The sequence below is a fragment of the Lactuca virosa genome, chromosome 2 (genome assembly GCF_052849685.1).
Source record: "Lactuca virosa cultivar CGN04683 chromosome 2, Lactuca_virosa_CGN04683_v6, whole genome shotgun sequence".
Classification (NCBI taxonomy): domain Eukaryota; kingdom Viridiplantae; phylum Streptophyta; class Magnoliopsida; order Asterales; family Asteraceae; genus Lactuca; species Lactuca virosa.
The window spans coordinates 217,180,858-217,207,615 of NC_136427.1; the positions used below are offsets into that span (position 1 = coordinate 217,180,858).

At 40.9% G+C, this 26,758-nt stretch overlaps 1 protein-coding gene across 1 annotated transcript; it reads left to right on the top strand.

Moving 5' to 3' along the window:
- The first annotated feature begins 23,685 nt into the window (after nt 1-23,685).
- Nucleotides 23,686-24,962, top strand: LOC145156797 (membrane protein PM19L-like). Its single transcript, XM_079076038.1, has 4 exons — nt 23,686-24,033; nt 24,247-24,424; nt 24,521-24,569; nt 24,661-24,962. Exons 1-4 carry the CDS (start codon nt 23,898-23,900, stop codon nt 24,835-24,837), a joined length of 540 nt encoding a protein of 179 aa, XP_078932164.1. The 5' UTR covers nt 23,686-23,897; the 3' UTR covers nt 24,838-24,962.
- Nucleotides 24,963-26,758: the final 1,796 nt, after the last annotated feature.

Sequence of the window (26,758 nt, forward strand, 5' to 3'; positions counted from 1 at the left end):
GACCGGTTCTTCCACAAAGTTTAGGTTCTCGTTAATTTCAATTTCATCGAGAGGGATTATAAGGGTCTCGTCGGATAAACACTTTTTAAGGTTCGAGACGTGGAAAACGGGATGAATGTTGCTAAGCTCTTGAGGTAGGCGAAGTTTGTAAGCTACAGGACCGATCCTAGCGAGGATTTCAGAGGGTCCTATGTATCTTGGATTTAGCTTTCCATGCTTTCCAAAGCGTATCATGCCTTTCCAGGGCGAGACCTTTAGCAGGACACGATCTCCAACCTGGAACTCCAAGGGTTTTCGTTGTTTATCGGCGTAGCTCTTTTGTCTATCTCGTGAGGCCTTCAGTCGTTCTCAGATTTGTATGATCTTTTCTATGGTTTCGCGGATGATTTCTGGACCAGTGAGAGTGCTGTCAGGGACTTGCCTCTTGGCTAGCTGCGTGTCGCCCACCTCAGCCCAGCACATAGGGGATCTGCACTTGCGGCCATAGAGGGCTTCGGAAGGCGCAGCCTTGATGCTGGTATGGTAACTGTTGTTGTAGGAAAACTTGACCAAAGGCAAATGGGTGTCCCATGATTTTCCGAAGTCAATGAAACATGCTCTCAACATGTCTTCCAAGGTCTGGATGGTTCTCTCACTCTGCCCATCTGTCTAAGGATGGTAAGTTGTGCTCATATCCAGCTTAGTTCCAAGAGCTTTCTGCAGGGACTGCCAAAATCTCGAGGTAAACCGGCTATCTCGATCGGAGATAATGGACACAGGCACACCGTGCAGTCGGACTATCTCTTGGATGTAGATTCGCGTGAGTCTCTCCATTTTGAAATGTTTCCTTGATTGGTAGGAAGTGAGCGGATTTTGTCAATCGATCGACTATTACCCAGATGGTGTCGTACCCACTCGGACATTTGGGTAATTTGGTGATAAAATCCATAGTAATCCTTTCCCACTTCCACTCAGGTATATCCGGTTGGTGGAGTAGACCTGAGGGCTTCTGATATTCGACCTTCACCTTGGCGCAAGTCAGACACTTGCTCACAAAGGTAGCGATTTCCGCTTTCATGTTTGGCCACCAATACAACTTCTTGAGATCGAGGTACATCTTATCTGAACCTGGATGGATGGAGTATGTGGTCTTGTGATCTTCGTTCATGACAACCTCTCTGTAACCACCGAATTTTGGGGTCCAGATCCGGTCCATGAAATAATAGACTCCGTCTCCCTTGATCTCTAGGTTCTTTTCCATTCCTCTCAAGGTTTCACCCGGCATGTTCTCTGTTTTAAGGCTTCCAGCTGAGCCTCCTTGATTTGCACGGATAAATGGGAATGGATAGTCATGGTCAGTGCCTTCACTCTACGACCTGAGCACTCCTTCCGGCTGAGGGCATCTGCCACCACATTGGCCTTGCAGGGATGGTAGCGTATTTCGCACTCGTAATCGCTGAGTAGCTCAACCCATCGCCGTTGTCTCATGTTCAATTCCTTCTGGTCGAAAATATGTTGTAGGCTTTTATGGTCAGTGAAGATAGTGCACTTGGTTCCATAAAGGTAGTGTCTCCAGATCTTTAATGCAAAGACCACTGCTCCCAATTCTAGATCGTGAGTTGTGTAATTTACCTCGTGTGTTTTCAACTGTCTCGAGGCATAGGCGATAACCTTTCCTCATTGCATGAGCACACAGCCTAGGACCTGATTGGATGCATCATAATAGACAACGAAGTCTTCCGTCCCTTCGGGCAGGGACAAGATAGGTGCGCTGCACAGGGCCTGCTTCAAGGTTTGAAATGCAGTGTCTTGCTTGACTCCCCAACTAAAGGTTACACCTTTCTATGTCAGGGTAGTTAAAGGCTTAGCGATTCTGGAGAAGTTCTGGATGAACCTGCGATAATAGCCCGCGAGACCCAAGAATTGTCGGATTTCTGTGGGTGTCTTTGGTGCAGACCAATTCTCAATCGCATTGATTTTGGAAGGTTCCACGTGTATGCCTGCCTCACTAACCACGTGACCGAGAAAAGTTACCTTCCTTATCCAGAACTCACACTTTGAAAACTTCGCATATAGCTTTTCCGCCCTTAATGTTTCCATCACCTGCCTCAAGTGTTGTTTATGATCATCCTCGCTTCGCGAATAGACAAGTATGTCGTCGATGAACACGATCACGAACTTGTCTAAGAAAGGGCGGCATACCCGATTCATCAGGTCCATGAATATTGCCGGTGCGTTAGTCAGACCAAAGGGCATTACTACAAACTCGTAGTGTCCATAGCGAGTTCGGAATGCTGTTTTGGGCACATCATTCTCGTGAACCCGCAACTGATGGTACCCTGATCTTAGATCTATCTTTGAAAAGTAACTGGCTCCCTGAAGTTGGTCGAAGAGATCGTCGATTCTGGGTAAGGGATAACGGTTTTTGACAGTGAGCTTGTTCAGTTCTCGATAATCAATACACATCCGAAAGGATCCATCCTTCTTTTTCACGAACAAGATCGGGGCTCCCCAAGGTGAGGAACTCGGTCTGATGAATCCTTTGCTGAGCAGCTCATTGAGCTGACTGGATAACTCCTGCATTTTTGCTGGCGCTAAGCGGTATGAGGATTTAGCTACAGGAGTAGCTCCGGGGGTTAAGTCGATACGAAACTCGACTTGACGTTCGGGAGGAATTCCCGAAAGCTCTTCGGGAAAGACATCAGGAAAGTTGCAGACTTCGGGGGTGCTCTCGAGGTCTTTAACTTCCTGCTTCTCGTTAATGACATGGGCTAGGAATGCATGACACTCCTTTCTCAGAAGTTTCTGGGCTTTGATGCACGAAATGATGCGGAGGTTTGAACTGAGTTTATCGCCATAAATCATGAGGGTTTCCCCAGAGGAAAGATTGAGACGGATAGCTTTTTCGAAGCAAAGAATATCAGCACGATTGGGGCTCAACCAATCCATACCGATAATGACATCAAAACTCTTAATAGATACAGGCATAAGATCGATGGTGTTGAGAGAAAAACTTGGAGACACACTTGAACAAACGTTAGAACAAGTGGATTGCGGAATAGTTAATCTCGAAGGATCTAAAAGCTCAACAATAATATTAATAAGTTATAGTTAGATAGTTAGAGAGTTAGTTGAGGAAAAGTAAAGAAATAGAAATGACAACAATTGTTATATCAAGTATACACATAAGTTGATTCATAACAAGGAATGCATTCAAACCAAGTTAATAAGGAAGATCAAACTTAGTGATTAAGTCACAGAAGACTTGCTCCGGAGAGAGGTTATAATCAGTTATGTTCTAGGAAGAATTGAGAGTAAGAAGGGATGAGTAATAAGATAGAGAAATAGAAAAGATAACTTAGAGAAATGTATTTAGAATAGATGCGTGAGTTATCCGTATTGAATACAAGAGAATGAGCTCTTATTTATAGAGACTCATGAAGTACACTAGATTACATCTCTATGAGTAGCCATGCAAGGCATACTGGATAATAGAGTGTATTACAATAAAGACAAGTAAAGTAATCTAGCTAAGTGACTGCGGTAGGAAGAGACTCCGGTTGCGGTTGTTGATGAAGAAGCTTGACTGCGGGTGCTGTATGGCTGCGGTAGCTGAAGTTCAAGAGGGTCACTTTTTATGATTCAACAATTTCCCCCTAAGTGACCTCTTTAACTTCGGTTCAGCTATCAAGTTTGAGGAACTTGATCAGGATCCACCAAAACTTCCTGATGTTTTCCAGCCAGGTGATTCTCCTTGAGATCTCGAACTTGACTTCTGCAGTAGTGTGCTTTGATCTTTCAACTGCGGTTCGACAGATGTCAAGTTGCTTCTTGGTTAGGCGATGCATGGCAGTCATAGGAATGAAGTATTTGACATTATCGAACTTCCTTTTGAAAATGACTCCAAGTTCAGGAAAGTTGGTTGCACCTAAGGATCTTTCTTGGAAGCCTTCGGTAGGCATTGGTGCAGGTTCGAGAGGTGGCAAATCAAATTTCTTGGCAATGATAGGGTAGATGTCTGCATCGATCTTGGCAAAATCACAGACCGTTTCCTTCAGAAAAGTATTGGCCTTTTCAAGCGCAATCTTGATTTTCGGGTGCTTTTCTGACTTGTTTTGAAACACCTTGGCAATAAGAAAGATTTCTTCCAGATTCATACAGGGAAAGTCTGCCTGGGTGCGGATGTAGTCATGCTCCCTTCTAGTGAGGGTATACTGGATGTAGTAAGCCTTCATGAACTTCCGGATTTTGTAGTTCTTGACTGCGGATGGTCTATCGTTAGACCATATATTTTCAATGGAAGAGGCATGTTTAGCATGAAAAAGACTAAGTCTCTCAAATTCCATTGGCAGTCTTTTGTGGTCAGGAAGGCTGCGGTCGAATTGCTCAAATACTGTGAAGTATTTGGCATTTGGAGAAATTGGGACATCCCAGTAGCCATCAGTAGGGGGTTCAGCATAGGTGAGGTGGGGTCTGTAATCGTCGTCCAGCAGTCTGCGGTGAGGATTGATCCAAGAGTTTATCAAGGATTCGTCCATCATAGTATCAAAACCGCATTCTCTCCATATAAGCTCTGCAAGTTTGGCTGCCTTTCAATCTTTCTTCCTTTGGGTAGTGGCAGGAGAGTCAGTTGAGCTCGGAGAGGACATATGCTCCACCAGATTTTTAAAGTGAGGGGGAGTCTCTGGCTTGTTAGGAGTGTTCTCCTTTTGTGGTGAAGTATGAGGAGATGGAGTATGTTGAGATGGTTGCGGTGTAGGAATTTTTTCTGTGATGATGGGAGGGCTCTGATGTTGAGAGATGGAGTGATCAGAGTGATGGACTTCTTCTTCTTCACTTCCCCCTCTTGAGGAATGCAACTGAGGAGCTTCCTCAAGCCATTGTTTAAGGCCATCAACCTTGGCATAGACTTCTTGAAATTGAGCTTTGAGGGCGTCTGCCAATTGTTGATTGTTGGGGATGGATGGGTTGAAGAGTAACCTGTGTATTTCCTTGGTGAGCTGGAGGATCTCGGGACCATGGAAGTTGGAGGACAGGGATCGTTGTAGTCTATTGATTGTTGCTTGAAGAACTGAGATAGTGGACTCATACGCAGTGTGAGTCTCAGCTATCAGTTTCTGAGACTGAGTGGCTTGATCCGCGATGGCTGCTTGGAGATCAGTTTTGATTGCGGTTACCTCAGTGATGAGGCGTTCCGCAGCAGCCATAAAGTCCTTGTGATCTGCCTTGCGGTTGTTGTCAAGGGACCGGATCCCCATTTCCACTTTGAGAGAAATTCTCTCAGCAGCCAAGCGTTCCCTTGTTTCCAGATGCTCTATACGTTCGATCAGGGACAGCGGTCCCGGGGTGTCTTCTGGTTGCGGTTGAGTTGGCTTGACCGCAGCTAAGATCTGATCGACTTTAGCTTGTAAGCTCAGAAATTCTTTCCTGGTGACAACATTCTTCTTCTTTTTCTTCTTTTCTTTGGGTTTAGAAGTCGAATGTTGAGAGCCACTGGATTCCTCTTCCTCATCGAACATCATGAGGTCATCATCAGAAGGACTAGGCTTGTTTACCTCCTGAATGTCTTCATCATCAAGACCGAAGGTGGGAGCAGAACTGACTTCGATTGCGGTTCCTTCGTCTTGTGATTCATTGACTGTTGGAGTTGGAATGGGATTTGGAGTTGGAGTTGGGGTTGGAGTTACTCTGGAGGTACCTGCACCTTCACCTGTTGCTTGAGCTTTAAGGACTGTTTCCGCCATCTCGGTCATCCAGTCTTGAACCTTTAGAATGGTGGCTACGGTATTGGCATTATTGATTGCGTCTGCCCAATACCGTGCCACTGACTAGATTTCTTGCTCCTTTTGCTGCTGCTGCTTGATCTGTTGTTCCTTGCGGGCTTGGAATGCCCTTTTGAAAGCAACATATTTCTTGATTTCTGACACAGTTACCGGATTGTACTGTAACCATGAGTCATTGGATTCATCGCCGTCAAAACCTTGGAAACGCACCGAAGTGTCCTTCGGGTCCACGGATCCTTGCACATTTGTGCTCACCGTGCCTAAACCACCTGCTGCGGATGTAAGCAGAGTAGGATTTCCTGAGCTTCCTCGGTCTCCTTGACCCGTGGTCAAGTTTGGCCTCGGCTCAGTTCTGGCTAGGGCGGAAGAAGTGCCCTGCGGTTGGGAAGGTGTTTGAAGTGTTTGGGTGACGTTCAAAAGGATGGAGTGCAACTCCTCAGGAGAAAAGAAATGCAATCGGGAAGCCCTGGAGACCTTAGGGCGATCACCAGTTTCATCCTCTTGGGAGTGAACTGGGGGGGAGTCTCCACGATGTCGTGAATCAGACTCACTTTCTGAGTCTGATTGGAAAATGATTGTGGTGTTGAATGGGTCTGCGGCCACCCCAAGGACTACCGGAGCCTTTTGAGAGGCTTCAGTATCGGTTCGGTCACGCATTTGGCCAGAGGTATCGGTTTTCCTTTTCTTAAGGATAGCAATTAGTTGCCTATCCTCATCAAAATCACTACTAGGTGTAGGTGCGGTTGGTTTGGTTTTACGTTTCTTGGTGGGTGCGGTTGATTTGGGAGCATCCTTCTTAGGGGTTCTTTGTTTCTTCTTGGTTGCCAATTGCTTTCTTCTTTGAGAAAGATTGGAGAGTGTAGTGGCAGAAAGGACTGCGGTACCTTCAGGGTTAACAATTGCGGATGGGTGTTGAAGAGGTGGGGTAGTAAGGTATGGGGCAATACCTTCAGTAGCCTCAATGTGATCTGAGACATCAGCAGTCTCAAGACCAAGTGTGGAAAGAATGTGGGTGGGGAAGTCTGCGGATAGGTCCAAAAACAGTTTGATCGGAAGAGGGATTGTACCTTTTGAGATCCTTAGTGACAAAGAAGTTGATGTCACTGCCCATGTCGATTCCAACGTCCGCATGAAGGTCTGAAATGCAGAGTGACCAGAACCTTGCAAAAGTGAGCTCGGTTGGGTTCTCCCTTGGGCTCTCTTTGGGAATGTATTGAAGGAAGTCGTCCCATAGGATCTGCTCGTAGTTTACATCGTGTCTTGTGAATATGCTCCACACCAACTCCAGTAGCTTGAGTCCCATGTTGTCTATGCCTCCGATTCTGCCGGATAGACAGCGGATGATGAAATGGCACACAAACTGCCAAACCGCAGGCAATTGATTTTTCTTGAATTCACCAATTCCTCTAATTGGTTTCTGATACCCCATTTGGTAAAGGGCAGAGGTAACGTCCGCCATGGAAGGAGGGAAAATCTTGATGGATGGATGAACCTGAAGCTTTATGGCAGTAAGAAACTTTTCTTTGGACAGGATGACCAAGGAATCGTTAATTAGGTTGAGGTGAACTTCTTGAGGGTTTTCGATTGGGCGATAAGCGGAGAATGCACATTTGAAGAGGGTCGAGACTGGAACAACATCTGTAAAAGCGTCGAAAGGGCCAAACAGAGGGTGATTCTTGAGAAACTTGATCATCACTTTGGTTGGAGCATTGTATGAAGAATGATCTTCAAACACTGCTCGAAAGTTGCTTGAAGCAATCGTTGGAGTGTCTGAACCGGTAGGATTCACTGAGCCTGAAACCTTGGATTGTTTCTTTGATGCACCTGATTTCACCATTGTAGGAGCTTGAGAGAAGGAGTAGAAAATAGAGTTCTTGAAGGATTTGAGAGGGAAGGTTCGATGTTCAGAAAGCGTAAAGTGATTTTGGGGAAGAAGATGGGTTTATAAAGGGGTGAAAATTTTTTTTTAACCCTAGGTAAAAGGTAAGGATAAGGTAAAAACGTCGTTTGGGGTTTGGAGGGAATCTTTGAATTGGGGATTAAATCTCAGCCACAAATAATGAAACGGTTTAAAAAAGATTTGGGAGATTTACTAAAAGAGGGTTTGCATTTAATGAAAAGTCAGACATCTATCAATGTGTCAGGTGATCGTGGGGAGAGGGGAAAGGAAGTCGTAACGGATGAGACGTGCTGGGGAGAGGAAAAGACAGATTAAGGATGAGTTTATGGAAAAACGTTCTTTTTGTCATCATACCTAAAATAGGTCTGACACAAGGTTTATTCAGAAAGAGAATGAGACAGTTTCTAAAGGGAATGCTTTTTTTATTTAATGTTTTATTTAATGAAAGATCATTAAATAGCACACAAAGATTCAAGGGTTGATGAAACAGTTGAGAAGTTATCAAAATGATCGCGGATGGAAACGTCATTGCGGATGGAAACGATGAATGTCTGCAGTAAGGAACTGAGGAAAGCACTTGTACAAAAATTAGTAATAACAAACAATAGAGACCCATGAGAGATAAATATGATATATGGTTGCGGTACCTAGACTGCGGTACCAAAACCATCTATCATAAGTAACTCTCAGTTAGAACCGAAACGGAGACCAATGATGGTCTACGGTATCTATCAATTCAAAAAGAATTGCGGGTCAGGATTCATCATTCCTAACATTTGCAGGAAGGTGTTAAGCTTTGTGGAGTCGAGTGCTTTTGTGAACACATCAGCAATCTCTTCATGAGTATGGACAAAGATGAGTTCAATGTTACCTTTCAAGATGTGGTCTTTGATGAAATGATACCGTAGTTCAATATGCTTAGTCTTGGAGTGCTGAATTGGATTGTGAGAAATAGCAATAGCACTTTCAGAGTCACAGTAGATCGGTATCCGCAGCATTCTATACCCGTAGTCCATTAGTTGAGTTTTCATCCAAAGGACTTGAGAGCAACAGCTGGCTGCGGCCACATACTCAGCTTCTGCGGTAGACAGAGAAACACAACTTTGTTTCCTTGAGGACCAGCTGACGAGTCTTCCACCCAAAAATTGACATCCTCCTGAGGTACTTTTGCGGTCTAATCTGCATCCGGCGTGATCTGCATCTATGAAAGCTTGCAGGCTAAAGTCATTGCCTGCGGGGTACCATAGACCAAGAGATTTGCTTCCTTTCAGGTACCATAGAATTTGTTTGGCTGCGGTCATATGTGACACTTTTGGGTCAGCCTGATACCTTGCACATACACCAGTTGCAAAGACAATGTATGGTCGGCTTGCGGTGAGGTACATTAGAGAGCCAATGATACCTCTATAAGTCTTGTGATCCACAGGCTCTCCTGAGGGATCAACATAGATCTTATAACCGAAGGCCATGGGGACCTTGGCCGAAGAACAGTTGTCCATAGAATATTTCTTTAACAGTTCGGTGGTGTATTTTTCTTGATGAATGAAAATTCCTTGTGGGATTTGTTTTACTTGAAGACCTAGAAAGAAGTTAATCTCTCTATTCATGCTCATTTTGAATTTGTTGGTCATGAGCTTAGCAAATTCATTCACCATTTCTTGATCAGTTGATCCGAAGATGATGTCGTCCACATATATTTGAACAAGCATAAGGTGGTTACCATTGGCTTTTCTAAATAACGTGGGATCAATCACTCCTCTCTTGTATCCGGATGAGACAAGGAATTCAGAAAGAGTCTCATACCATGCTCTTGGGGCTTGCTTCAGACCGTAGACTGCTTTTTCAAGCTTGTAGTAGTGGTCTGGGAATTCAACATTTTCAAAACCTGGAGGTTGTTGAAGGTAAACCTCTTCTTTTAGTTCCCCATTGAGAAAAGCACTCTTAACGTCCATTTGGTGTACCTTAACGTTCTTGTGGGCTGCGTATGCTAGGAAGATCCGGATAGCTTCCATGCGTGCTACCGGAGCATACGTTTCATCGTAGTCAATGCCTTCAAGTTGACTTTACCCCTTTGCAACTAGCCTTGCCTTGTTTCTGACTACCACACCAGATTCATCCAGCTTGTTTTTGAACACCCATCTAGTGCCAACAATAGAGTGACCACGTGGCTTCGGAACGAGCTGCCAAACTTTGTTTCTTTGAAATTCTTCTAACTCTTCTTGCATTGCAGCTATCCAGTCAGGTTCGAGCAATGCTTCTTTGATCGTTCTGGGCTCTACCGAGGACATAAATGCTGCGTAGTGGCAGTGATCAGATAGGTCCTTGGAAGATCGAGTCTGGATACATGCGGATGGGTTGCCAATGATTTGACCTGGTGGGTGGTCCTTCGTCCACACGTGTAGACGGGGTTGCAGATGATCAGCAGCTGCGGTAGAGGGAATATCTTGAATATCAGAAGAATCTGCGGTTGGAGATGGCAGTTCCCCCTGGACTTGTGAACAACCTGCTGAGTCATCTTGGTTTGTTGGAACGAGAATGAAATTTTCTTGAGCAGTTGGAAGAGGTTCCCCCTGGAATGCGGATGGGAGTTCCTCTGGAACCTGAGAAGGTTCCCCCTGGACTGCGGATGGGAAAGTGATGATCCTTGGGTCTGTTCTTGTGTCAATATTCTCGATGTGTTCATCATCCGAATCCGAAGATACGTTTGATGGTAATGATTCTCTTCGGATGGGAATTTGAGCAACATCAAGTACTGGAACCTCAACGGTTGTTGCTTGATCCGGGGTAGAGCTTTCCCCCTCAACCGGAGAGGTGAAAGTATTGAGAGATGCTACTTCAGATAGAGATGGTCCAGAAACATCAGCGTGTTATTGTTGAGCTGCGGGTGACACAAGGACTTCAGATAGATTCGCCGTTTCAACAGGATCGAAAAGATCGTCATAATTGACTTCAACTAGATTTAAAGGACCTGAAGAGACAGGGATATCACTTTCCATGATTGCGGTGGTTTCAGTTGATGGAGGGCGCTGCGGATGTGAGAATCATCAAATTTCACATCGAAGCTTTCAATGATCAGCCTTGTACGTCTGATGAGCACTCGGTAAGCAACCTTGTTAGTGGAATAACCAAGGAAAATGCCTTCATCAGACTTCGGTGCAAACTTGTTAAGCTGATCTCTGTTGTTGATCACGAAACATCTACACCCAAAAATATGAAAGAAGCGAACATTTGGCTTGCGGTTGTTAAGGCCCTCATATGGTGTTTTATTGAGGCGTTTACACACAATGCTTCGGTTTTGTACAAAGCATGCGGTTGCTACAGCTTCAACCCAGAAGTAGAGAGGAAGGTGTGCGAAGTTGAGCATAGATCTGGCTGCTTCTACTAAAGTGCGGTTCCTTCTCTCTACTACCCCATTTTGTTATGGTGTGTAGGGAGCTGAGAAGTTGTGAGAGATGCCCTTGGACACCAAGAAGCTGTTGAGGAGATGATTAGTAAACTCCGTTCCATTATCACTGCGGATTCTTCTTACTGGAAGCTTGATCTGAAGTTCGATCTCTTTGATGAAGTTGATGAAAATCTGCAGTGTTTCTGACTTGAGTCTGAGGAAGAAGACCCATGTGAAGCGTGTATAGTCATCTACAATAACCAGTATGTATTTTTTATGATGGAGACTGGCTACGGTAGATGGACCGCAGAGATCAATGTGCAATAGCTCCAGTGGTTCAGAAATTGAAGAGTCCATTACCAGAGGGTGACTTGCTTTGGACTGTTTACCACATTCACAAGCCGGACAGAGAGTATCGTTACTGAATTTGAGAATAGGGAGACCTCTGACTAGTTCTCCTGTGACCAAGTTGTTGATGTACCTGAAGTTGAGATGAGCTAGCTTGCGGTGCCATAGCCAGCTGACTTCGGATACAGCTTTGGATAGGAAGCACAGCTGCGGTCTGCCAATGATCAAAGAGACATCCAAAGGGTACATGGTACCTTCGGATCGGGATTTGATCAGGCATGTGTTCCTATCACTTGTCATTACGTAGCAAAACTGATCATCAAATTCAACTCGATGTCCTGCTTTACATAGTTGGCCAACACTGATGAGATTGTGTTTAAGGCTTTCTACATAAGCAACTTTCTGAATGGAAAAGTTCCCCGTAGTAAGAACACCGTAACCTCGGATGACCCCATTCGCATTGTTGCCGAATGTGACATTTCCACCATTGCATATAGGCTTGAAATCCCGAAGGTATTCTAACCTTCTGGTCATGTGCAAGGAGCAGGCACTGTCAATTAACCATTCATCTTCTTGTTCCTCCTTGCACAAAGCCTGAGAATTACACGGTTAGTTTAGGCATCCAAACTAGTTTGGAGCCTGGGGCAATTGGTGAATTGCAGAGTGATGCATGGAACAAGGTTGTAGGGACGGGTCTCTTGTCAACTTTTAATCCTAGTCCTGGATTTTTGTGCAGAATTGGAGTGTTGTGAGTTTTCGAAAAAGTACGAGGTTTCTGACTCCGACTAGATTTGACATAGGATGAATTCTTTTGACAACTACACTGACATTTACAAAAAGAGATTTTGTCATTTGCTCTGACATTATGCTTGGTCAGCGGTCTATAGGATGAATTGGACTTGTTACCGGTCCGAGGTTGGTGATTCCTGACATGAGTGGTGTTGGATTTTGAAAAAGTTTGTTTTTGAAAAGGTTTAGCACGTGCAAATCTTTGAGTCCTTTTCGGTGGGTTTGGTAGGATACCCTTCCACTTGTTGAACTTTTGACGTGACTTTAAAAGTGTTGGTGTGGGTAAAATACCTTTCCATTTAGGATCATTTGAGGAATAGACCTGAAAACCATTGTTTCGAAAGGACTGAACACCCTTTTGGGTTGTGTCAGAAGAAGTAGGAATGACTTTTGAAGCTGGACTTTCCTTTTTGTTTGTTTTCTTGGAGGGAGAGTTTTTTGAAAAGTAGTGTGAGAAAACAAATTTTTCTGGACTCTGGGACTTTGGAATTCTGACATGCTTCTTATTTTTTGAAAAGATTTGTCTGTTTGTGCCTCGAGATCTAATTTCCTCTTTGAAGGCCTTTTTGGCCAAGGATTTTGGTGAACCGCAGTCATTCTTGTTCAACTGCGGTTTCCTGGAATTCTTAGAATGATTTTAAAAGCGTGGGCTTGAGTCATCCGAACTTGAAGATTCTGGGATCTGAGAGCATTGACCCACTTCAAAGTTCTCTATAGGTAATTCATGATGAATCGCCTGAAGAGTCATAGTTCCTTTTACTGAGGATTCCGGTAGTGACGTTTTAACTACTGCAGAGTAAGTCTGAGTTGAGACTGCGGTGGGACTTTTGTGGGACTTTTGACTATAGTGTGATACACTGCGGTCTGAGGACAGAGGTGGAAAGTATTTTGAGACTTCGGGGCCCTCAATGACAATTTCCTCATCAACTACGGATGATGTTTGAGAATTTGGGTAAATGGTGCCACAGATAGGGATGAGATCACTTGTGTGACCCGAAACCTCAGGCACAATTTCCTCAATGACACAATTATTGCTTAGATTGTGTAGTCTACCGAAGTGAGTTTTGATGTCTTTAGGAAAGGTCTTGTCATTGACTGGGAAATGAAATTCTCGGTCTGGAGGAACATACAGTCTGTCTTTGTTGAACCGGGGTGAGGAATCCATTGCGGTAGGATATCCATTTGACCAACCCCAATTGTATGTATTGTCCACGGTTCCATTATTCACTAAATTTTCAATAACTTCACTTTCATTGAACAATTTTTCGATTAAAATATTTAGGCGTACAATTTCTCTCTGAGCTAAATCTCTTTGGTTCAAAGCTATCTCTAATTGTGTTTCACTTAACACTCTTGCATCTTTCTCTAACTCTAAGTCTTTTTCTAACATATCCAATTTGAGTCTTTTGTTATCCAGGCATCCTCTTACATGGAACATCTCTTGGGATGCAATGTTCTTCTCATCTAAGGCTTTGTTATAGTCTGTAAGGACGGCAACACACGTGTCATTAAGATCATCTATGTATGGTTGACAGTCATGCATGCTATAGTTTAGAGTTTGGATCATGAGTTTTACATGTTCGACGATGCTTAGAGTTCCATCCTTTGCCATGTAGCAGTAGTTCTTTTCCAGCTTTGTGGACTCATCATCATCCGCAGTTGCCAGCATGCAGATTTTCCCTTTTCCTTTGACACTGCTGATGGCTTCATCTTCGTCTCCGGATGACCAAACTTGATGGTCTCTTTTGACATGGGCTACGTATGCCCTTGCCTTTTCCTTATCTTCCAACTCTTGAGCCATTCTAAGGTAGAATGCTCTATCTTTTACTACATTGGCCTTACAATCTCTTGCAAAGTGATTCTCTTTGTTGCATTTGTGACAAATCACTACATCAGTCTTGTCTTCAGAGGTAGTACCGGAGTCAGTGTTCTGAGGAGACTCCGGTACCTCCTTTGGTTGATTATTTTGAGATTGCGGTGGTGGATGAGAACTTTTGGGATATCGAGGATGATTATTCTGGGAACTGAAGTTACGGTTGAATGGAGGTTTGTTGAACTGTTGATTCTTGCGGAAGGAAGGAGGTGGTAGACGGTTGAACTGTTGGCTAACCAGAGCAATAGCCTTCTGAAATTCTTCTTCATCATCATACTCTGAATCAGCTTCGTATGACTGCGGTGGAGTGTCATACGATGAAGAGTAGGGTGACTGTGGTGGAACTTGTGCTACGAGAGCAAATGGTCCTTCGAAGTCAGCACAATCTTTGAGTACGGTGGATTCTTGTGCTTGCAGCTCTCCATAGAGCTTGTAGAGTGACAAAGAGTGAATCTTTCTATCGCCTTGGACTATCATCTTAGCCGTAGTCCAATGTCTTCCCAAACCATTAAGAAACTGAAGGTTTGTTTCATGGTTACTGCGGATGGTGCCCGCATTTGATAACTTGGTGACTATCAGATTGAACCTTTTGAAGGAGTCTTCCAAACTTTCGCCGGTATGAGCTTTGAAGTTGTTGAACTCATTGAGTGCGATAGTAAGCTTCTTGTCTTGTGCTTGTTCTGAGCCTTCGTACAGATTCTTGAGAACTTCCCAGATCTCTTTTGCTGATTTGCAATTTATGATAATATCGAAGTTGTCAGGAGCAACTCCACAGGAGATTTCATAAAAAGCAACAACATCATTTTCCATTTTATCGAGATCATCCTTGGTGGGACGGCTCATAACTGGTTGACCTCCTCCTAGTCTGGTTGTAGCGCCGTCGGTTTGGACAGGTGTAAGGACTGGGACATGTGGTCCTTCTTCTACGGATCGCCATACATCTCTACCAAGTCTCCTTAAGTATCTTTCCATTCTTTGTGACCAGTGATGATACTCATTTGCTACCAGTATTGGGGCTCGGTTAGAACCACAAACACTGTTCGAAACGTTCAGAGATAACGATTGTGCCATTTGAAATTGTTTTTTTTTAAAGAAATGAGCTTTAGTGGTATAGAAGGCCTTTTGAGAAATCAGAGTTCCGTTTTCAAAAAGCAACCACTATGGCTCTGATACCAATTGTTGAGAGAAAAACTTGGAGACACACTTGAACAAACGTTAGAACAAGTGGATTGCGGAATAGTTAATCTCGAAGGATCTAAAAGCTCAACAATAATATTAATAAGTTATAGTTAGATAGTTAGAGAGTTAGTTGCGGAAAAGTAAAGAAATAGAAATGACAACAATTGTTATATCAAGTATACACATAAGTTGATTCATAACAAGGAATGCATTCAAACCAAGTTAATAAGGAAGATCAAACTTAGTGATTAAGTCACAGAAGACTTGCTCCGGAGAGAGGTTATAATCAGTTATGTTCTAGGAAGAATTGAGAGTAAGAAGGGATGAGTAATAAGATAGAGAAATAGAAAAGATAACTTAGAGAAATGTATTTAGAATAGATGCGTGAGTTATCCGTATTGAATACAAGAGAATGAGCTCTTATTTATAGAGACTCATGAAGTACACTAGATTACATCTCTATGAGTAGCCATGCAAGGCATACTGGATAATAGAGTGTATTACAATAAAGACAAGTAAAGTAATCTAGCTAAGTGACTGCGGTAGGAAGAGACTCCGGTTGCGGTTGCTGATGAAGAAGCTTGACTGCGGGTGCTGTATGGCTGCGGTAGCTGAAGAGGTTGCGGTAGCTGAATTTCATGAGGGTCGCTTTTTATGATTCAACAGATGGGAAAGGAATGATTGCCTAGGGTAAGAGTACAGCCTATGAATATGTCGTTCGTGCTCTCTTTCTTTCCGTTAGCCATCTCAACGGTGAATGTTTCGGTTAAAGTTTGGGATTTACATTTGATTAGATGTTTGAATGCATGACTAAAAAAACTCCTCTCTGCACCAGAATCGAAGAGAATGCATGCATAAGAGTTGTCAAGGAGGAACGTACCCGTAACAACGGTAGGATTAGCGACCGCTTCCTCCTAGCACATCGCCAACACTCTTCCTGTATTGCCACCTGTTGTTGCCTTGGGACAATCTCTCTTGAAGTGCCCAACCTCTCCACAGCCATAACAGGCTTGACCAGCACCCGCTCCAGAAGCCTTATTGGTTGGTTGGACTGATCCCTTGCAGAATGGAGCTGTGTGTCCCTTTTTGCCAAAGCTGGTGCACGAAATCTCCCGGCACTGTCCCTGATTATGGTAGTTGCATTTGTTGCACAGAGGTAGTTTTCCAGCATAGCGATTGGGGTTCGTTGGAGTAACGGGGACTGCAGCAGGAATAGTAGCAGCGTGAACTGCCACTATTTGTTGTTTCTTGGAGGGCTCCTGAGAAGAATGGCCCTTGCGTTTGTTCCAAAATTTCTTCTTCTTCTTACCACTCTCCTTTTGCGGCTCGGCGACCACTGATGCCTCATCCAGATCGACTCCATGATCGATCAGAGTCTGCGCCAGATCCTTGGCGCTTTCAAATGTAGTTGGTCTAGCAGCCAAGACATTTCCTTTGGTTGGTTGTGTCAGTCCCCAAATGTACCTCTCGATTTTCTTGCTTTCCGGGGTGACCATTCCCGGACAGAGGAGAGCCAGATCACAGAATCTAGCGGTGTAGGCGGCGATGTTAGAACCCTTCATCTTCAAGTTCCAAAGTTCGTGCTCCAACTTTTGCACCTCGCCCCTTGGGCAATATTCCGCAAGCATGAGTTCCTTCAGTCTTTCCCAACCCATGACATTAGCCACTGGCAGGGTTAGGGTTTTGACTTAACCATTCCACCAGGTCAAAGCTTTGTCGGTGAAGGTGCATGCGGCGAACTTCACCTTGTTGGCTTCGGAACAAGCGCAAATTTCGAAGATGGATTCGATCTTCTCGAACCATCGAGTCAGGGCGATAACACCTCCATTTCCATCGAAGGACTTGGGTTTCGCAGTCATGAAGTCCTTGTAGGAACACTCCTTTTGATGTCCCTAACTTCCGTCTTGTCGTTGGAGGTCGGTTCCACCTCCAGCCCCTCCAGAGTTCACTTGTGCCGTTGCTGCAGTCACGGCGGCTGTAACTGCTGCCTGGAACATGACGGGGTCGAACTGAGGGGGTGGTGGTGGTGGTGGTGTGTTGTCGTTCCTTCTGATGGGTCTTCGTCGGGGAGGCATCTTTATCTAGAAACAACCAAGAAGAAGAGGATGGTAAGTCCTCAAGATATATGAAACAAGATATATCTCATCCTGATAATAAAAGAAAATGTTCTACCATGTGATAAACACAGAAATGTTAATAAAGCGAGAAAGTTATCGCTTAAGAAAGAAGAGGTAGCAACACTTGGAATGAATCTATATACGGAATTTGGCTCTAGCTAAAATACTCCTATATTATTTTATGTTGAATGTTTTTGGTAAGTTTTAGGCCTGCTGTAACACCACAATCACTCCCAAGCACATGTTGGTCATGTCTTGACTGAATATAGTTGATCAGGCTATATTCACCCTAGACATGATTACATAACTGCCCAGGTTTAACCGCAATGTCCCAACATCCAAATACTTTTGTTTTGTTCTACTTATGATACTGACTCCGGTACCTAGGCATACTTGTATACTTTTTTATAAAATACTTATATTTTTGAAAGTATACTTTTAGTTTAGAGCACTTAGGCCCCTTAGTGTTTATAGTTGTATACCATGTAAGGTTCGGCATACTTAGTTCACTATAAACAATGTCTCTGATACCAATCTGTCACACCCCCAAACCGGAACGGCAGAAACGTTCGGGGGTGGTTGACGTCATGTGTAGTATCACAACAATTGTATCATAGCAAGCATAGTAAACACAACCAAACATTGAATACATATATGAAAAAGGTTTACATTTGTCTTAATACATAATTTCGTTCATATCAAAAGTATAAAAACAAGACTATTATTGCTCTGGCTTCTCTAAATCCAAGGAGTACCTGTCTACTGATTTCCTGAGAATACAAGCAGTTTGAAAGAATATCAGCATAAAGCTGGTGAGTTCATAAGCAATTAGTTTTGGTGGAAAATGTTCTTTGATTATTTTGAAGAGTGTTTCTCAAGAAAATCCTATATTTTCTTATAAAAAGCATGTTTGAAAACCCATTCCTTCCATGACTTCCAGATTCATACCAAGATATGTACAATCCAAGGTGTCGTGGAATGAATATGAATATCCGTTGATTACATGATAAACAAATCCGTTTTGAATAGCCAGTTTATCCCGGGAAAATCCTATATTTTCCCTAAAGGTTGATGGTTGATTATTCGTTTTAAACTGAGGTATGTAAGTATCTACCATACTCGTATTATTAAAAGCAGTTTTCTTTTAAAAACCCTGGTTACACCCAGAGAGGTACATTAGCTTTAAAAACTAAATAAAAGAAAACCGTGATGAACTAAGTCCTGAAGATATTATTATTAATACCCTCCAGTAATTAAATCGGTTATTACTTTGAGGTTAGTTCACTTGATTCATTATTACAAAAGTAAATCTCTGCTATCTACGCTGTGAGGGTCAAGACCATAACTGACTGGATATGGCCCGCAACGGCCGATATCCTTAATGACTTTGTCACCCGTAGACCTGCCGGTCCCACTGTAGCTAGCAGCGAGGTGCGGGATAGTCAGTCCCGTATAGATCTATACACAACAATCACGCTCTCCCTACAAGAGACTCTGGTCACAAGTGCTAGTCCTACACTCTGATTCTGTGGGAGTGTTACCAAGGACGTGTCTCCAACTTAGACTAACAAATTTACAAGTAATAATATAAACAAAAATCCTTTTATGATTAACATGAATTCTTTATAAAATGATGCATTTTACTACGTGATTCATAAGTTCATTGCTCTAGTTTTGAAAACTGTTTCTACGAGTTGATTTCTTAATCGTTTGGTCAAAACTATTTTCCATGTTAAAAGCATACTAGAAATATAATTATCTTAAGCAAAATAATATATTTTGAGCACAAGTTTCCTTGTACTTTTGCTTGTATCCCCCCCCCCTTGAAAACATGAAAAACTCGGAAAAAGCGTAGGGGGTATGAACTCACCTGTAGTGAGTGGTTCTGACGTGTGGTTAGAAGAGGAGTGCAGAGTGTCAGGTGTAACCTTGAGCACACAATGATCCTAATAGACAGATATAGACACGTATGTGTACGAGTTTAGTGTATAGACGACTAAATAAGAAGGGTAACACCCTTAATGGCTAGGAAACTCTAAGATTTATGGGATACAATCACATATGATTGGATAACTAGGGTATATGGCCACCCTATAGAGTTTACGGTCAAAGAGGTATGACCATTGGAGTTCACGGTCCAAGTGTTCACGGTCTTAGTGTTTACGGTTTTAGTGTTTACGGTCCAATGACCTTACGGTCATGGAGTTCACGGTCTAATGACCTTACGGTCATAAGGTTTACGGTCCATGGGTTTACGGTTCCATGGGTTTACGGCCCATGAATATACGGTCATTGAAGGGTGTACGGTCTAAGGAGATACACTAGACCGTAAACTCATCAATCTTGCACAAATGATGGTTTTCAAGGGCTTCATTCAAAGGCATCGGATTCTAGGGACCATGCTTAGCCTTAGGAAGGGTAAAGGCTATAAGAACACCCTTTATAAGGGTTTACGGTCTATGAAGATTCATAGGACCGTAAACTCTTTTGTTCAAGCAAAGAGTGATGATCTTAAGTCCAAAATGAAGGATTTTAACTCGATTCATGAAGGGGAAGATGATACTTACGGTTTTTTTTTTAAGGCAAAGAAGGTGTTTTCGGTCCAAAACACAACCGTGTTCTTGAGGATTCTCGATGAAGGTAGAGAGGGAGTAGATAGAGAAAGCCTTTGAAGTGTTTAAAGTGTGAAATGAAGGCCAAATACTCTATATATAGGGTAGAGTTCTCGGTCAAAAAGGGGTCCACCTGACCGTAAACGTGTTTACGGTCTACACGAGTTTACAATCGTAAACTCGTCCTGACCGTGAACTCGGTGATTTTCGAGGAAGTTTCAAGTTTTTTGCGTGATTCCCGGTTTATTCCGAATCGTATAAAATACATATTATTTATTTAAAACTTAAGGTTCTTCCCAAATTAAGAAATTTGACGGAATTAAATAAAAACCCAATTTTTATTAACGGAAACCGGGTAAGGATAACGAGAAAACATTAATATTATCACTCTCTATCTTTTTGATACCACTCTCTTCATCCTACATAACTGAAAAAAAATCATGTGGTCTTAAAAAATAATATGCAGTAGCATGCTAAAGATACTACCACTCCTTCCAACCTAAGACTGTGGGTGTATGGTTACTACAAACCTATTAGAAAAGTGATGTCACCTATGCACGACATCACCTCCACTATATGTTCATTAGCCCTTGGAAATGGTTATCACTCCATATTATTTATCTTTTTTATTTTTTATTTTTACTTTGACATTTAGATTAAATAAAAAACATAATTAATAAACACAAATAAATATTTCACATTACTTAAAAACACATTACATAACTTCAATTTTACGCATAAATTACTAAAAAAACACAAAAACATAAAATTTGAAACCTAAATTAATAGAAAAACATAAAGTCGTAGAAATTTAAACCTAAATTACTTAAAAAACATAGAAAATTAAACATAAAAATTAAAATCACTTAAACCTAATTTCCATATGTTTTCGCGGACTTGTTGAATTTTTAGAAACTTAACTAGATTTTCCGGGTTGAGATCTGGTTGAGGCTTTGTGTTTATAATTTGAAGATCGGTAAGTATTATTTTTCGGATTAAGGTGTCTAAGACAGTTCCTAAATTGGTATATTCTTGTAGTTAGAACCAAAGTCTTTTTTGGGTTGCCCTCATAAATATAATTTGATTATAATGACATTTATAGAGAGAGGATGATTTATTAGATTCTTATATGATTAATAAACTAATTGGAATTTGTGAGAAAATGATTTATTAATATATTATATGATTAATATATTAATTGGAAATAGAAAATTGATTTTTTAATTTATATGATTAATAAATTAATATGAAATCAATTAGAATTAATTAATTATTAATCAAAATTAATCTAAAATTAATTCGGGACTAACTTAAATTAATTAAAGGTTAAAGAGTTGAATTGTAATTGTTCATAATTGAGCAAGGAATGAAGATTCCATAACCCATATAGGTGGTGAATGAAATTAGAAGGGATTCTAGGGTTTCGAGAGACCCCCTGATAGTAAATAGGAAAAAGATTTTAATTGGGATTAAATCTATTATTTAATCATTCAAATCTTGTTTAGTCTCAAAGTTACCAAAATTATAAATATGACCACGTGTGACCTCAAATTCATTCATACTCTTACTTGAAGGATTCTCTGGCCAAAAATATCCTCTCTCCTCTTTCCTCTTGTCTTTAAGTTATAGGGTTTGGGTGTGGGTTATTAGAGGCACCATCCTTTTGGTGTTAAGCTTTCCAAGACCTACACTACAAGGAGATTGAAGTGATTTGTTTACTACAACAGATCAAGAGGTATGTAACTCTACACTTGATAATTTTGAATTACACTAGGGTTATACTACATTTAGTTGTTCATTGTATGTTGCTATCAAGGTATATGACATAGATCTTTTATAAAATGCATGTACCCTAGTAAGTGTTAATTGTTTTCCACATTGTACAATTATGTTTTCTATAAAACCCAACACTATTTTCCGGCGACGAGCTTCCTCCATTGCTTCATATTTTTTTAGAAAAAACTTAGAGTTTTGTCTATTATTTCCGCAAGTACGTCTTTGCTACTCGCTTTTTTTCTTGAAGACGCCGCCTTTTTTCCTTTGTCGCTTCCCGGTGGTCGTCGAAGTTGGACTTCGGTGGACCCCCCCCCCCTCAGTGTCGTTGAAGTCTTCATTGAGGTCGACGTCAAAACCCACATCTGACTCAAAAGTTCTTGACCTTTTGTTGGAGCCGGTGGTAGATTCCGAATGCGAAGTCTCCAGATTAAGGACCCATTTTGGACCCTTACGACAAATTTCTCACGATTTGTGGTGGCCGGATGTTTTATCGTCGTTGGTAACCTTGTATTGTTGGCATGTGGTTGATAAAATATTGAAATTGTTGCTACCATTTTTATGCATATTTTTAAGATTTTCAAATATGACATTAAACTGTATGCAAGCCGTTCGTAGTTTACGCCATTTTCCATTGACCGTGTCGTACGTCCGCTCCATTTGCCTTCCCAGTAGCGAGTGAAAGTGGTCTAAAACATGAAGCCAAAAACTGTTTCCCATTTGCATGTTGCTCGTCCTCAAGTCACACAATATGAAAATCCAAATTTTAGATAAAGCTTCCTCCTTATCTTCGTTCTAAGTTGTACCTTTTTTTGTAGCTTTTCATTTTTGTTGCATTCTTCTAGATGGTTGTTGTTTTTCTTGAATCATTTCGTCGTCGTTATTGTCGAGGTTTATAGGTTGGGATTGAGAAATGAGACTTGAGATGGTTGTGTTTGAAAAGTTTGTGGTTGAAATTGTTGAAAAGCTTGAATTGGGGTTGAATTATTGTGGTATTTCTTGTTTGTAATAGTTTGGTTGATATGGAATGTTGGTAGATAGATGATGTTGTTGGATTGAGGATGTTAACATTTGCATGTAGTTAAGATGTTGATACAAATCATTTGGAGTGTTTGGGGTTGTTGGGATGTTTGGAGTGGATGAAGTATTTTGATTTGGATCCATAGTTTCAAGAAGAGATGAGAAACTAGAAAGAGATTTGGGGTGTGAAATTTTTATATAGTTGTTGGTATTTATAATGTAAGTGTTTATTTTAAATTTGAAAAGTAAATTTTTTTATACATAAAATGCATTCAACGAATGTCAGGGGCGGTTTTAGTTGGTGTCCCGGTGTAGCACTAGCAACACCTATTTTTTCTGTCCGTAGTGGAAATAATTTCGATTTTTCAATTTTTTTACCTATTTTTCCTACATCAGCAACACATATTTCAACATTGACAACACCTACTATGTATACTTGTGTCCATCCCTGACAGATGCATTTTTTACCGTTTGAGGTAGAAGAATTCGATTGGCTGTGACAATCTGTGATTATAGTCAACCTGCATAACACTTACACCACTATGGGGCAATGTTTACGCATGAACATCCCCGACACATCGGCCATTACTCGTGAAAATGTGTGTCATACCCGATGGCCTAACAAAGCCTAGAATCAAGGGATACTCTCACCACTAATATCGTAACACCTATGCATGCAATTACCCTTCTTTTTGTTGACAATTTAACTTTGGGTTCCTAGGAAATGTTTATGACATGGATTCCACCGATTATGCCTACGTGACATGACTGGGACCCAATGCAAAAGAATAAAACTACGTGACATGACTGGGACCCAATGCAAAAGAATAAAGTCTAGGGAATAGGGAAAACCCTTTTGGAGTTTTCTACATAATTCTAAATATTTCTAAAGAAGCAACCAAGTTGTAAGTTATGCTTTATGATTTGCAATTTCATGAGTACGTATAGACCAGGCCCTGTTCAACAAACATCTGTCTGGTGGAGTACTTATTAATCTACCACGTAGTTTAAGCTGTTTAGGTGTATCCCAAGCCTCTTTTCCTTTGACGTCAAACACACTCATACACACACACTCACTCTCTCTCTCTTTCTCTCTCTCTGACAGACAGACGTTGAAGAGAAGATCAGGATATTGATCGATGGAAGTGGTGGGAAAGATTGGTAGAGGTTTAATGGTGCCAATGTTGGCAGCCAATTTTGTAGTCTACATAATCGTCATCGGCCTTGCCGCATGGTCTCTCGACAAGTACATCGACGGCCAACAGAATCATCCTCGTAAGTTAATTTGTAGCCTTACATCAATTTTTTGTGTATGAACTATCATTTACTTGTAGACTATATAATGCTTCAAGTTATAACCTAATGGATAATTTAATTGTTTAAGATGATCACATACTCTGTTTTTTTTTTCTTTACTCATAAAATTTCTCAATTTTTGTTCCCAATAGGTATATAAAATATTATATCATGATGATTAATGTGATGTAGACTTAGGAGGGAACACATCGACAACATACATGTTAGAGTTTGGATTACTTGGAGGTGCAACAGGCATGTGCTCGGTGGTTATCGGGTTCATGCATCACCGAGCATGGCGTAGTGCCAGTTTAGCAAGTGCTTCATCTTCCGCATTTATAGCTTGGGCTATTACTTCCATTGCTTTCGGGTACTTGAAATAAAACAATCATATATGTTTACATCAATTTTCTTGTTCTATAAACGTTTGCATTTAACATGGACTTTTTTGGAAATTGGAACATAGTTTTGCTTGGAAGGAGATCAAAATTGGAGGACGAAGAGGGAAACGCTTGGTAAGTAATATACAACTTTCTCCATACAATTCAATGTCTAAATAACATCTTTCTTTTCTTTATATATGTAACAATTAATTTCTGAATGCAGCAAACACTGGAATTGTTCATCACCATATCCACATTCAGTCAGCTGCTATATCTCATGCTTCTGCATGCTGGATTATTTAACCGAAGATACGGACCTGATTATCTTAGCCACAGGGACGACACCATCATCCACCGTGCACCCACCCAGTCGCATCCCAGCACCTCCACTTTGGACTGATACAAGATTTCATATCATACGTACTTTAAACCACAAAACTCACTCGTAGTTTGATGGAATACCACGTGTAATTTTGTGTTTTCAATGTCACTAGAATATAAAATTGTTTATAAGGAATTATAGCATGTTGAAAAAGCAAGAAATTTCTAGATCCCTGCAAATGAAGTTGAGAGTATTTGAAGGTTATTGTGGGTTGAAGAAGATTTTTAAAACTTAAACAAAAAATAATTCAAAATCAAGTTCCAGACCCATATATTCTGAAAACCCTGAATGGTATTTTAGGGTCATCCAGAATCCCAGATCATCGTCAAGTGGACAAAAAAATGTTGGATTATTTATTAAAAGATTTGATGACAAGAACATCAGAATATATAAGGAAAATCGTACACGATATGAAATCCCGATTTCAAAGTTTAGTTTCTTACTCTCAAGCTTAATGTGCGAAGTTTCATGCACTTGAACTACTAAAGGGGCACCCGGAAAAAAAAAAACAAAAAAAAAAAATTCCATACCTTCTCTGTAACAGTGGTGGATCCATGATTTAGATACATTGGGGTAGAAAAAATATTCAAATACATTTTGTTTTTCAGGTCAGGTCAAATGGTTCATAACATACTATTACTGATTTTACTAATTACAGATTTTTGTACAAAAATCTTTTTATTTGAATTGGGGACAATAGCAAATAAAAACCAAAGTTAGAAATGATTTTGGGAAATTTTCAAAAAAAAAAAAAAAAAAAAGACTAAAACCGTAATTCTTACCGACCAAATTTATTTTTTGTTTTTGTTGGCTATAGGCCCTGAGTAACGAGACAAGTACTGTTGTTTGTTTTTTTTTTTTCATTCAAATAGCCCAATAGTCACAAAGCCCACACCCAATTGAATAGAGGGACTAGGTGCAGTTAGGGGTGTTACCGGGACGGTTCGGTTCGGATAGTAATAAAATTGTGAACCGTCACCACGGGGCGGGTACTTCATGTCCACTAACCGAAACCGAACCGAATTAGCAAAAAAACCGACCCGAACCGAACCGTATAATGACGGGTAACCACGGTTCGGTTCACGGGTACCCGCTAAATATAAAAAATCAAATACAATCAAAATTACAAACTTCATTTCAACGATTTCTTTCTAAAAATTACTAAGTCCAAAGAGTTATAAAAACATAATGAAGGTCAAATAACATACATTATAATTGGTATAATAAATATAAAAATAAAAATAAAAGAAAACATAATGTAGAAGTGTAAAACTGGAATTGCCGATCATGATTTTTGTTTGGGATATGGCTAAAAAGTTCAATGAAAATGAATAATATATATATATATATATATATATATATATATATATATATATATATATATATATATATATATATATATATATATATATATATATATATATATATATATCAAACGGTTCGGTTCGGTTATCCGCGGATACCTAAGTATCCAAACCAAAACCGACCCGTTGATATCCGGTTTTTTCGGTTTCGGTTTTTTTAAGCTTCGGTTTCTTTCGGTTTCGGTTTTTTTCGGTTTCGGATCGGCTCGGTTTTTCGGTTTTGCGGTTTTTTTGCACACCCCTAGGTGCAGTTTAAGCTTTTTTTTTTTTTTTTTTTTTTTGTCATTGGTTGAGGGTAAGTAAGCTTAAATTTCGTTGTGATATCTGAGGTATTGTTTGTTTTTTCAAATGTAAAATTAAGTTTGTGAACCACATTTATAACTGTATCAGAAAATGTGGACCAAACGCTACAACCTATAATAAGAAGTCTGTTTGATTTTTAACGTTTGCAGACTGTTACAATAAAGTGAAATTAACCATACAATAATTAAACTTCTAAATCAAAAAGTTATTTAGGTTAATTATATTCAAATCAAATATAAAGATCATTGTGATGATATGACTTTTAAAGACGT